Genomic DNA, 13,637 nt, shown 5'->3' on the forward strand with positions numbered 1-13,637 from the left:
AAATCACAAGATTTTAAATCACGCAGCAGCCATTTTGGTCGGGTATCCTGTGCACGAGTATCAATCACAATGGGGATTATGCATTTGTATAGAAGGACCAGACTATTTTTGCTTGCCGTCTGGGTTTAATCACTTGCAAATATGAGGTAAAACAAAATGGTACGGGACTATAGGAGAATCCAAGGACTGCATAACTTAGGATTATGTTTTAAAAGTTAATTGCCAAACAAAAAATTCAAAGCAGAACCGTTGCCAGTATTATACATCACAGGGCTTTTGGGCTGATAGATATGTCATCCACTGAGCGTATCCATTCTCTCGGCTAAGTGTAATAGTCGGTCAGGTTGGCGAAGTAGTATCTTTTCTCGTCTCCACCTTTAGGACCCCGGTTCAAGGTAGATTGGGTGTAAGTCTTCTAGGGTTACTTTATGAGTCTTTGGATGACCAAGTGGTACTTGTAAAGTCATTCCCTCTCTGGCAAAAGGAAAATTATGTATGATGTAAAATAGTTAATCTTAGTTATTTTTTAGACCCCCAAAAGTATTTAATTTCCATGCAAAATGATATAAAATATTTAATTTACATGTATGTTGTGCCTATAGTGTTATGACATTGATTTTTCATTTGTAATTTTTAATTGTCAATTTTCATTTTAAAATAATTTCCTTTTGTACTTTTGTTTATGCCACGTAAATGTTAACTTCAAATAAACAACTAATAATTATAAGCTCACAGGCACAACCATATATATGTAAATTTCTTTTTGGACAAGTGCCGACTCCTGAAGACAAGTATAGTATACTTTTTTAACCTGCTGCCACCTCACTAAAGTTGGATGAATTGGACATTCTTTTTGAAAGGCGGTGGTAGGATTTTTTCCTGTTCCCTCAGCGAGAAAACTATGAAACTTTCATAGGCGACTTATCTTGTATCTTTCTTAATATTTTTGCCTGAAAATCAGCATTATCCTGATAAAAACTAATCTGGCCCTACGGTTAAATGAGGATATATTATATACAGGGTGGCTTATACCGTTCCAAACTCAAAATGCTTTCAACTCTTTACCTCATTTATTATTTTACTGTGGTTCATATTTTTTTTTTTTTTTTGAGAACTGACTTTAAACTACTTCTACTATGTAAATTTATCTGCTAAAAGCAAAATTAGGCCGGAGACCAGCTATTTCCTATAAATGTAACACTGCAGTTTGGTTGGTAACCGATTTAAAGCTCTGTGAATTCAGATGCATGGTTTATCCATTACCTGCCTTAGTGGAAAATATTGCTTCAGAAATTGAACAATATCGCTTAAGAAATTTTTGCTAACAAGAAATAAGTGATGGACCACCCACAAGTACAAAGGACATGGTTTTGTTTAGCAAAACTATTTTTGCTTACTTTGGGCCCAATAGGGTTAAAATTTCAGAGCTGCTTAGATAGAAACATTTGCTTTTTCTGATTGATAAGCAAAACCAAGTCATTGTTGTTGAATCTGATATGGTAATATGGCTGGTAACCTTTTTCTGGTAAGCTAAGTGTTTTATAAAGTTGGAGTCAGGATTTTTATTAGGTAGCTATTATTAGTCTCTATGTGTATTCAATACCACAGCCTATACGTACTTGCCTGTTAGTATTCATAATGTACTGTAAATATATTCTTGCCATTTGAAGAAGATGAAGGAAAAGCAAATACCAAAACAGTTTTGACATTTTACAATGTATGTATATAAAATTCATCAAATGAGAATTAAGTTTAGTCTGTTAGAATTTTTCTTCTGGTTTTGTTTTCCAGGAACTTGTGATATCTGTATTTCCAAGGAATTTTGTTTACAATGAACAACGGCTACAATCTCTATCTATGTTCATTATTTTCATTCCAAAGACTTGCACTTCACTTTTGAGGATGCCTTTGTTTTATTACCAGAAAGTTATAATATTTTTAACAATTGACAACAAGTTAATCCCAATTTCAGACTTTCGCGTCACCATACATAGGCTTTCTGCTTCTTCTAGTCACACATTCACTATTGTCACTATGAAAAAAACTTTAATATTCCTCAATAGTTAGTCAATTTGTTCCATCAATATGTATTCTTCTTTCTCTTTTAATTTTTTTTTATAGTTTTTGTTTACGTCTGTCATTTAAATTGTATACTGAAATTCTGATATTAATTAAACTGTACATGATTACAGTCATTGCTATTCAATTTGGAGGTGTGCACAGTTTATGCACTGTTTTAATTCATATTAATACATATTATCTTATTTATACAATTATATGTACATGAATGTACCTTATTTAACCTGCCATTGTTTTGTAATTATTAGTCATTCATATTCAGCTATCTTTACAATATACAAATCTTGAGTCTTTGAGTGCTGTGTCGTTGAATGTAATCATGAGGTGAAATCTGGACAATTCTGTTTATGTATCTGTATCTGCACAAATGCCCATGGTTGGGCTATCCTGTGCATTTCAGAAGCCGAGAATGGGAAAGCCTGATTTCACCAAATGATTATATTCCACGTCAATGCACGATTGCATTCAATAAGTGTTCATGTAAGTCATGCATAGATCCTTGTCATTTAAATTGTTTTTATTTAATTGTTTTACAAGAAGTACAAAATAAGAAAAGAAACTCGACCACACCCCACTCTGAAACTACTTAAAACACTAAGAACCGTTATCCCCCTGTGTTCGCCCAACCAAAAGGGGCAGGAATGATTAAGAAAATAACGTCGTGAGGCACCGTATAATTGTCCACATAGGACACCAACATCGTGTTCCACCACTTAAATGACAAGTATCTGTGTGTGTGGTTATAAAACATGAGTTAATTCAAGAGTAGAATAAGTAGAGTCATAATTAATCAATCCAGTATTGCCATTGCCATTTGCCCACCCAAAACTTGCCACATGCCAGTATAGCTCCTAAACAAGTATTTAGTTTTTTTAGCAGTTCTTTTTTAGTTTTCAGTCAGTAATGTATTTATGACCCAGATTAAAGTATTGTGTTTAAGATAGCATAGCTTAGGAAGAGTCATCTGAATTACCCTGGTCCGGAGAAAATTTTGTTGATTAACAAGATCTTGAAAGTAGGATGTTGACTTGCCGACATTGAAACTCGCCTGATAGAAAACGATTGAAGGAGGATACCAGAGGATTTGGTTATCCAAAGATAATTTATATTGGGAAGTTGACATCTCAGTGATAGGATGTCGTCATTGCGAGATATTTATCTTTGGGAAACAAGCCTGACATCGTAAGTTTTCTTCGTACGTTTGCAGCCTGCTAGAGGATGTCCTTGGGAAAGTTGACATTTCTGTAAAAGGATGCTCTCATTTCAATATATTTATCTTGAAATGGCGACATTGAGACAAGCCCGACAGAAATCTAGTTGTCTTGGCATGTCAACATCCTACTATAGGATGTCCTCATCTCCAGATATTTATCTTGTTAACAGATCTCCGATACCACAGAAAGTTCCCTGGAAAATAGACCGCTCTTTTCTTGTTTCATGAACAACTTGAAAATCTACCTGATTATGAAAACTTTTTCCCCCATTATTATGTTGAATGTAAATCTAAACATCCTCCCAAATCTAAAACTCTTCTCTCCAATTGGGTTCTTGGCTAGTATAGTGATCAAGTTTTCTGGGAGCGAGTCCTTGGCTTAACAACCAGAACAAATTAAATGAAATCTTTTTAAATAAAAGTCAACTTGATACAGACATCTTTCTGAAACAAAGTATTTAGAATGTTATCAAGAAAGTATTCAACTGTTTATTCCCAATGAATTGACATCTTTAGATAACCCCCTGACCCATGCATTCAATTCACAACTCAGGTATAGATGCAGAGAACAGTCACATTCCAGGCATCGGTAAATTGAGAGACCCCACTTTGCTTTGGTTTAAAATTTGTATCGATAACTTTAATAACATTTTGATCATCAAAAGTAAAACCATACTCTATCCATCATATTTTGTATTGTTGATATTTAATATAGACAATTACCAAAGTTGTTTCTGTGGTTAAAAGATTTTGACAGTTAGTTTAATCTGCATTGAACAGTATCTAAAATCCACCAATGTTGTTGCTTTTAAACAAAAAGTATGTTTATAAGTCATGCACCAAACACGTTCATTATACTAGTTTAGACTTTATACAGTAAACTGCAATGTTGTATTGAGTTATTATTAGTTCAGTTTGCCTATACCACTACAATTTTTTAACGTATTGTACTTTGTATAATGTAATGAATTTGTACTGAATTGATATGTATGTAACTCTCTTTACTACAACAATACTATTCAAAATTAAAAACAAACAAAAAACGTCCACAGTGTCGATGTTTGTTTGTTTGTTTGTTTGTTTTAGGTTTTAAATAGTGACACTGATGATAAGTCCATTTTCATTTTACCCAATGCCAAATAACCATCCCATTTGGCCAAAGCAAAGTTGAAAACTCTGGCCATGAGACATCTACCAGGCTTTACATTTTAAAAGGCTTCTGGAAAGTGGTCCACCAGGCAAGTCAACTGTGCATTTCAATAGACTGATCCATTAGGCTCCGCCCAAGATGCACGTGTGAGCAAGAACACGGGGTCTCTCCAATGCCTTTCTGCACAAGTCTGCCGCGCTCGCAAAGCATACGCGCACGCATGTCAGACTTTATTTGTCGGACCTTCGTTGCGTTTTGATTGGTCAATATGCAATTTGGCGGAGCTTAATGGATCGGTCTATTAGTCCAAGGGAGCTTTGTAAAATTCACACACTCAAATATCATCTAACTCATTTTAATTTTTTTTATTATTAACAATTAGGTTGCACAGTTTTAGTAGCCCACATGATACAGATGGAGGGCACCTGCATGCAGTGATTGCTTGAGAGTTCATCATTCCATATACAGCCATCGGATTACTTTGGTCATGGTCTATCTAGCCCAAATTATGTGTCTGTTTTAATAGGTATGTTCTATTGAGTAATGGGGTTTTTATTTCAGTGAATTGCACATTTTGCACCCTGATAAAAACATCACAACTGGATTTTGTTAAATTAAAAAACATTAACATTGTGATTTGGAAAGCTCTTTTTAACTACCCAAAATTTTCCTAATTTGTTTGTCGGGTGAAAAACTGGGTGAGATGTCAGATGCTCTGTTTATTTAAGCAGTAATGAGGACACTCTATACCATTTCAATCCAATCCTCTGCAATCATAGTCCATCATAAACCTCAATCATCATAGTCCGGGATATCCTCAAACGAGTAACCGCGGTATCCCCTGAAAGCATAGAGGGCTAGTCTGACGTGATAGAACCCCGGTATGAAGAGTAGCATTCCTAGGATCAGCACAGGCCACATTCTATCACTGTGTTTGTTATCGATATGTCCTGATACAAGCAACGCTCCAATGGTGAGTAATGTGGTCCCCATGGCGAGTAGGAGGCAAGCAACACCGATTGACCTCCAAGGGATCTTCAAGGGTCGTCTTTGGAACTGTTGCAGTAAGAAATGATAAAATAATCAACAAAGTTCGGGCCTGTATGCTTCGTTTTTGAAAGGGCAAGGGCACCAAAGCATAACCTCCTTGGTAAAGTGTACTCTACGAGGAAATTGTAAATTTCTACTGTAGCATTTTAAGGGCACAAAGGCAATGATAAGGGGGCATGGCAGATCACACCTTGATTGCCATGAAGTATTGGGCCTGGGTTACTCATCTTAAGAATCTGTTATCATCGGTTTATGTTTGCGGTGAGTAGTGTTGGTTTTGAGAAGAACCGGTGGTTAACAACTCAACAGTTCAACCAGTATGATCTGATCATCTTCAGGAGGATGCTTGACTCTGTTGCTAGACCAGATCAGAGTATACTGATCGAAACGTTGAGTTGTCAACCACCGAATCTTCTCAGACCAAACACTATTCAAAAGAAATTTACACATTAACACAAGGTTACGCTTATACTCCAACCATGCAAAATGTAAAACCCTACGCTCCTTTCTCTTTTATTTACTTGTGTTAGTGTCCCCCTATTTTTCAATATCTTTGTTCAGGGTGCCGTTAAGAAGCCTAAATGGCTGCTGAATCTGTTTCTGCTGTAACCAGGGATTACACCCAAGTTTTAGACACAACCTGGAAGCGACAGGAGAAGGATTAACCAACCAAGTACTACAATTTGGTAAGAAAACTGTCTTCTCGTTAGAATGTCAGGCTGTAGTTTATCAAAACCATTATTTGTATGGCCTTACCTGCAGATCTATGTAGCCGTCCCCTGTGTCCGTCATCCGTGTGTATTTTACACTCTTATCAGTCTTCATTCTTTTTGCCATGTTATGTTGACTCGGAAGTAGTCAAGAGTTACACACCAAATTTTCTTTCATATCTGAAAAACAACGGAACATGGCATGGGATAAAAACTAAACTCGGTAAATGATTTGTCTGAGATTGCGTTGAACATTAATTAATAATAATATTAATACAAAATTTTATGGAAATACTCCATGATTGAACAGTGTTAACAATTCATGAATCAAGAAAAAGACAATGACAGATGATCATGGAGTGAAGGATAGATAAATTGGATTGGATTTGTTTTTCTCTAATTCTGCATTTGTTTGATGGTTGGATGCTCATCATTGGCATGGCGTATTCAGACATCATACAACATATTTTGTACTCACATTTGTAACTCCCGTAGTTATCACATAGACATTATTTGGTCACGAAAGTAAAGACCTTAATATATAAAAATGCAGCAGGGAAAACCAGAAATTCAGGTTCAATACATTTCACGTCGTCTGCTGCATAACTGCGCACATGAAAGGACAAAGGTCAACAGTGTATTAAAATGCGATAGAGGGCGCCTTTTGACAGTATCCTTGTTCATCAAAATGCCTCTAATCAATGCCCCACCCATAATGAGGACAACCCAAAAGCAGAAAAGGGGGGTCCGAAATAAATATATTAAATCACGAATAAGTGAATGTAGGCCGTTTAACAAATTGTGATGTCTATTTTCCTTATTTACTTCCTTATATCTCTGTTCTTAGCCAAAATAGAATCTGAAAATTTAACACCCCTTTATTCATAATGGAAAACCCCCATTCATTTCGCATTCTCACGTTCGACGGGTACCCAGGCGATATATATTTTTTAGACATTGCATTACACATAAAAAGGGTGTGGGATACTGTGGGTACCTGCTGTTTTATTACATGTTTTTTTGTGTTGCGGTGGATATTGTTGGTCACACGGCGATCTGAAGTTGAAATAGCTTGGCGTTTTTTGGCGTGAAATTTCACCGATTCCGGCAATTTTTCACTCTATTTGAAGGCGTCAGAAGACACTTGGTGAGTCCAACATTGCAACAATCCTAAATTTTATTGTTGTTTACTTGGGATAGTTGTATTTATTCAAAGCACAATCATGACACATTTTTGAGAAATCAGACTTTCCATTTTCAATTTTCATGCAATCTGGCCTGGTTTGTAGAATCTATGGTTAATTTAAACTCAATCAGAACATCTTTGATTGAGTTTCTGTACAGCTCATTAATACAAGTAACTTGAAAAGTTATTCCGACTAAAGATGTTGAACTTTACTGTAAAATGTGTTGTTTTTTAGTTGCTTTATGTGCACAAATAATAATAGTTGACAAATAGCTTTTGTGTTGAGCTGAATTTGTCTTTGTTTTTTTGTTTGACAAAATAAAAATTGGCACTTTTTGGGTGACTCAGAACTCGGACTGAACATGCTGGCAGAGTGAGACAATAACAGATAGTCCAACGACGCAACACCAGTTTTTATATTAAAATACTTGTTTCATTGAGACGTCACTCATATTGTATTTGTATATGTTTTATATTAACTAACAAAATGATGATGATGATTGGAGTCAATTTGGAGACGTACAGTGAACAACTTACATTAATTAATGCAGGCCTGGATTTACACATGAAGGTCATGGTGGCCAGGACTGATGGTGGTCAAGTGTTTTGTAGCTATGCCGGTCTGGTCTGACCGGCACAAGGCATACATGTAGCTCATGTAACCCCCTTGTTGTACTCGATTATTTATTGATGGATGTTACAGTTAACGGATGATATTTTGTTCTACAATTTGTTACTTTGTCTGATTTTGTGTTAGGCCCGACTGCCGAAAATAATCATTATCTATATTTACATACATTTTTGTTGTTGAAGGGTTGGGCTTTTCTGTTGTTGATTGATTGAGTGATTGGTTGATTGAATTTATTCTGATACAATTACACACACAATGAAAAAAGTCAATGAAATAAGATTAACTAAAATAGAACACTTGTAAGCAAAAAAGACTGCCAAAAATTATCCAAGGATAACTCCCCAAAATAGCCAATAGATTAGGCTTATGTCCATTGTGGTAATTGATATTATATTATTGAGTAGAATTTTTTTGTCCATTTGTGTTTTGTCTTTAAAAAACTCAATTGTCTTGTTCAGGTTAATCCTGTTTCAACAAAGAACTATTTTGTCTTTTGTGCCCATTCATAAAGGATTTTTTTTCAATTGAGGCAATCAAATTAAGTGGAGATAACAAGTAATTATCTAACTAAGAAGTTCCTAATTTCTTGACTTTGCTCCCTGTTAAGCCTGGTTCAAAACTTCAAAGCATATGATGGGGTCTACAATTCAAAATCAAGTGCTATTTCATCATTATTCTAAGATTGAAATTAATTAATATTGTCTTGATAATGAATGCACCAGTTCTATACTTGTCTTAAAATTAGCCATCCAGGCAAAATTTTCATCTGCTACAAATTTAATTTTTGTTACAAAAACATGTTATTGTCCATTGTATCTGGTTCTAGCTAGGCATACAATACAATTTACAATAGCGTGTCTTGTATTGTGTTTGTATACCATTTTTCTATTAACATGTAAGAAAACAACTTCTTCTTTTTTTACAAATCTTTTCATAGACTAATATTATTTTTATAAGAAGGATTGAATTGAACACAGACTCTTTCTTCCAAAAATAAATTCAATACAATACCTTTAAAATTCCAAACTTAATTAAATGCAAATTCAAATGCCATTTTTTTGTAGTTAATTTCATATTGTTTGCTTTTGTTAAGTAACATGCTCCTGACTAGACCATATATTTTTCAGAGAATTTTAGAATATTATGATGTGCATGTACATTGTGCATGTACATGTACATGTACATACATTTGTGTTGACTTTTCATTTCTTGTTCAGTTTTTACTACATTTATCAGGTTTATCTTGGAAAACCACATTTTAAATATTTATAATAACCTCAAAATGTATTGTTATTTTATTCTGAGAAATTCAATCTCTGGTCTGGGATTGATCGGTAGCGTTAAAGCAGTTCATAGGGAATTCAGATTTGCTACTGCCTAAGGATTCCATATTCATGACACTTAAGTCAGATCATGTAACAATTCCTATTCATATATTCATAGGGAGGCAATAATGCTGGTGTACGAGTGCATAGAGTTTACTACATGTAGGTACTCTACTATTGCAGGCTTTTTTACATGTACATCCTACATGTAAGGTACCTCTGATATGAATGAGAGGGGAAAATGAAAGAAACCCATGGAATGCTTCAGATTCAGATTGCACAAGTGGGGCTTTTAATTAACAGGTTTAGAACCAAGATAAACATACGTAGAAAATATTCCATCAACCTTGGTTCAGCGTGCTTCAGCCAAACATCCACAAATTTAGGTCCAGAATGCCCCACAGTTTAGGGAAAATCTTAGGAGAACCCTGGTATAGTGATTAAATGTATTTGAAAAAATTGTCTTTTCAAAAAACCACAAAAGTAAAATGACTTGTCTTTTAAAAGGGCTCCCAGCTAATGAAGCTATTTTTACATGAAAAGGGATGGGCATGTTATGTGAACAGGTGCACACTACTCATGTGGCTTTTCGTGAATACATAAAATTGCTTAGGTCTCCTTCATCATGCTTATTCTGTTGGAGATGTGTGACTCTTTGAGAAAATGCAGTTTTTTTAGAGTTCAGTGCCCTTTCCGACGTTAATCAGTAATTTGTCATTTTATCATGGTAGCTCTTCGTGTAAATTGTGACCCTTGAGTTGAAACATTAAATCAACAAATTATATTTTTTAACAAAACAACTCAAATACTTCAGGCTTGCAAATGGGCACGGCGTTTTTGTGTGGTTTTTTTTTCAACCAAGGGCACATCTAGTATATTTTTGCATTAGGTTGAGATGCACCAATTGGGAAGACTAGTATATCTTCAGAGATTTTCAGAAAAGTGCCAATAATATACCGCTCAAGCAAGTCAATATAAAAAGAAATCAATATATAAGGTGCTAAATTAAATTTGCCATGACATTTTACAGTATCGCCTATCAAGACCCAAAATAGAAGAAAAAACTGTAGTACGTAGGAATGATGACAATCATGGCAAGCTCTGTATTTATTTGTATTTTTCATTTGTGAACATTTGTATGTAGGCCTATATAAAATGAGTGGGGAAGATGGCGTTACATGTATCTTTCGATCCAAACCGGACATAGAGGCATAAACAAGTACAAACATTGCATTAAAAAGCGGAAAAATTATAGCTAATCATAATTTCTATAGAAACAATTGTTGGGTATGAACCAATGGGAGTAAAGGCCTATTTTTGTTTTTAATTGAATTTAAATTTTCTGATTTCTTTTGACCCACCCACCAAATAGATTTTTTTCTATGAGAAAATAAAATTCACTCAGTTTATGAGGCCGGGGAGACTCTGTCAGCGAGCAAGGATGATAAATGTTAACATTGCAAAATGTGGAAGAAGTGTCCCATGAGGACTAATGCTAAACAGACATGGTGACTCACACTAAAGTGGTGAATATGATGTTCAAAATGGCAGAGTGTGTAATAATATATGGATCTGTTGTACAGTGTTACATGCTGATTGTATTGTGAGGACGAGTGAATTTATAATAGGGCGTTGTACTTACTACATGTTGTGCAAGGGCTTGGAATGGTATGCTAAGGGCGATGTTGCATGAGGCAATTTACTGGCAATGCTGTAAGAAAAAGAATTCACACATTTTGAAGTATATTGTTTAGTTTATTGCTCCATGGTATCATGTAGTTCCAACAGACAGGCCTGTGCCTTGAAGTAACATCTAAGACCATGCTTTGCTTTATGTACTGTTCATAGAGATCAAAAGAAAGATCAGGCCTTTGTTAGTCTTTATCAGGGCAGTCTTGCACTATCCCCTTGTGGGGTGGTAAGTAGGTATCCACACACTGAGTCAGCCAGGACAATCTGAATGTGTTTTATTATGTACATGTACAAATTGTACATCTGCTGTACAATGTACAAACCATCTTGACTTCCTAAAGAGCAGAACATGTATTCAAAGATGTACATGTACACTGTACAATGTATGTACACGCAGCTCTGTGTTACCCTTTGTAGACATTCCTTTGTTCACACTGTGTGGACGTGTATAAGCCCACATAGTGTTTCAAAACACTGCCTCGAGTGGACCTTTAGATCTCAGGTCCACACTTCACAATAATTAATTGCTTACCCATCCGTGCAGATCTTTGTCTTTGAAATTGAGGCAGCAATTGGTATTTGAAGGAACAACTTCCCTTTGACGTAGATTAGGGCGCCCTTTTTAAATGACATAATGTGGATAAAGGTATATTGGCAGGGATAACAAAGACTTTCATTGGTGCAGTACGTTCTGGCCGATGCTACGGGAACAATGATCCTGGCAAATCACAGTAGTACACGTACACGTGTTTCTGTTGTTTTTACCCTGCAATACTCGTATAATATTTACATAAATATAAAAATCATATCAATCATTCATTTTAAACGTTGGAAGAGGTACTTTCATCGAGGGACCTGTTAATGTAAATTGTTTGCAATGTCCCTACTGACTTGCTGTCAAGCCTAAGGTTTTTTTTTCTTGCACTTTATGATTGACTAAGTGTGTTGTGTTATGTCCAGTTATTGTCAGGATTAATTTAAGTTTCATTTTCAATTGACTTACCGATTTTGTACACAAACGATGCTTGCAGATTTTTTGGGCTGCCCCTTTTACTCAAATCACTGACCCATGTTTACTGACACCCCCGCTAGGTCGTGTGGTATGGTCCAGCTTATCCATTGCGTATGAACTAATACTGTACCAGTGTGTTAAGACAATGGAAATATTAAAATATGTCAGCATGTGCTGATGTAATGTGCCTGATCTCAGGTCAAGACGATATAATGCAAAATACTAAAATAACATAAATTATGTTTCTGTGTTATGAACTGAAATCTGTAAAGTTGTAAACTTTAAGATTTGGTGGTTGTGCTGTTCCAAATCTTCCTGTTCTTGCAGAAAGTTATCTGAAAAATACATTGTTTAACCCAAGCTTCCCTTAATCTGATGAATAAATTTGAAAATCTCCCTGAATTTGGAAACATATTTCTCTGTTATTTTGAACAAAATTCTTTACATCTCCCTGATTGTTGTACAAAATCTCCCCGAGTGCAAGGGATGCAAATATTGGCAGCTTTAACGTAATTGCTGGGCTGACCTAATGGATACTATACACGTGTGTACATATTTGATATAGCACCATTTTTCTAAGGAAAGCCCCAAATACCTGTTCATAACAAAAGATTCAATTTGAGTCTTGCGCTCCAGCTCTCACATTTGCCATTTAACAGGTTGCATGCATAATGCAACACTAACGGCACGCCAGAAGAAGGGAAAAAAGCCCACGCAATTATGCAGTCAGGCATGGCACCGACTATACACCATCTGATGATTCCATCCTTGGTGTTGTGAATCGTGTCTCACGTGAAAATCAATTTGCCAAAATTAACATAAAGATATTTATTTGATGGTGTGCACAGCTCCAAGGGGGTGGGGTGTGTTGTTTGCTTGGGGGGGGGGTATAAATGTCAATTTTATTATGAGATATGATTGCAAAATGCAGTACCGTACAAAATGTCAGTTTTATGGGTTGTTATTGAACATGTCTCGGATTACACATGCCATACCAAATCACTCACCGTTATTAGGTGTGATGCGTTCGCACACCCGTGAACAACAATATTGTTACTGTACACGTGTACATCTTACTAAAGGAAAACATTGCCTTAGAGCATGTGTATCAATCAAGTATTGTATCCACAGGTACATGTTTTGTAGGGATATTAGAAAAGGTTGTGAATTTAAGGGTGCCCTGGAAAATTACTTGTCAGCATGTACAACTGTAAACAAATGTGTTGATTTAAATGTTATTCATTACTATTCCATATTTTATTTACTAAAACTAATTAATAAATCTACAATAAACCGTGAATACATAACAAATCTCCTGAATATTACAGGTAATGTAACTTCGTAAAAATAATCTGTATTTTTATCAATTGTTTGACCTTATCTATACAAAGTATAAGTACAAAATAAAGTGCATACGAGAAATGAAACAGGACAACAATTGTAAGAAGGAAAAAATAAAATAAGATAATAATATTAATTTATTTACATATTTGCAATTTTCATAAAAATATGTTCAGATGTGCATTACAAAATACAGATGTTAGCCGATATTTAAGAATATTTAAAAATGGAATATACTGTTAGTCAGA

At 35.2% G+C, this 13,637-nt stretch overlaps 1 protein-coding gene across 1 annotated transcript; it reads right to left on the reverse strand.

Annotated features, from left to right (window-relative positions):
* Positions 1–20: 20 nt before the first annotated feature.
* On the reverse strand, positions 21–6,818 carry LOC139940347 (transmembrane protein 230-like). Its single transcript, XM_071936561.1, has 3 exons — positions 6,681–6,818; positions 6,249–6,382; positions 21–5,498 (listed from the first exon to the last, which is right to left on the reverse strand). Exons 2-3 carry the CDS (start codon positions 6,327–6,329, stop codon positions 5,235–5,237), a joined length of 345 nt encoding a protein of 114 aa, XP_071792662.1. The 5' UTR covers positions 6,330–6,382; positions 6,681–6,818; the 3' UTR covers positions 21–5,234.
* Positions 6,819–13,637: the final 6,819 nt, after the last annotated feature.

This window comes from Asterias amurensis, chromosome 8 (assembly GCF_032118995.1).
Source record: "Asterias amurensis chromosome 8, ASM3211899v1".
NCBI lineage: Eukaryota > Metazoa > Echinodermata > Asteroidea > Forcipulatida > Asteriidae > Asterias > Asterias amurensis.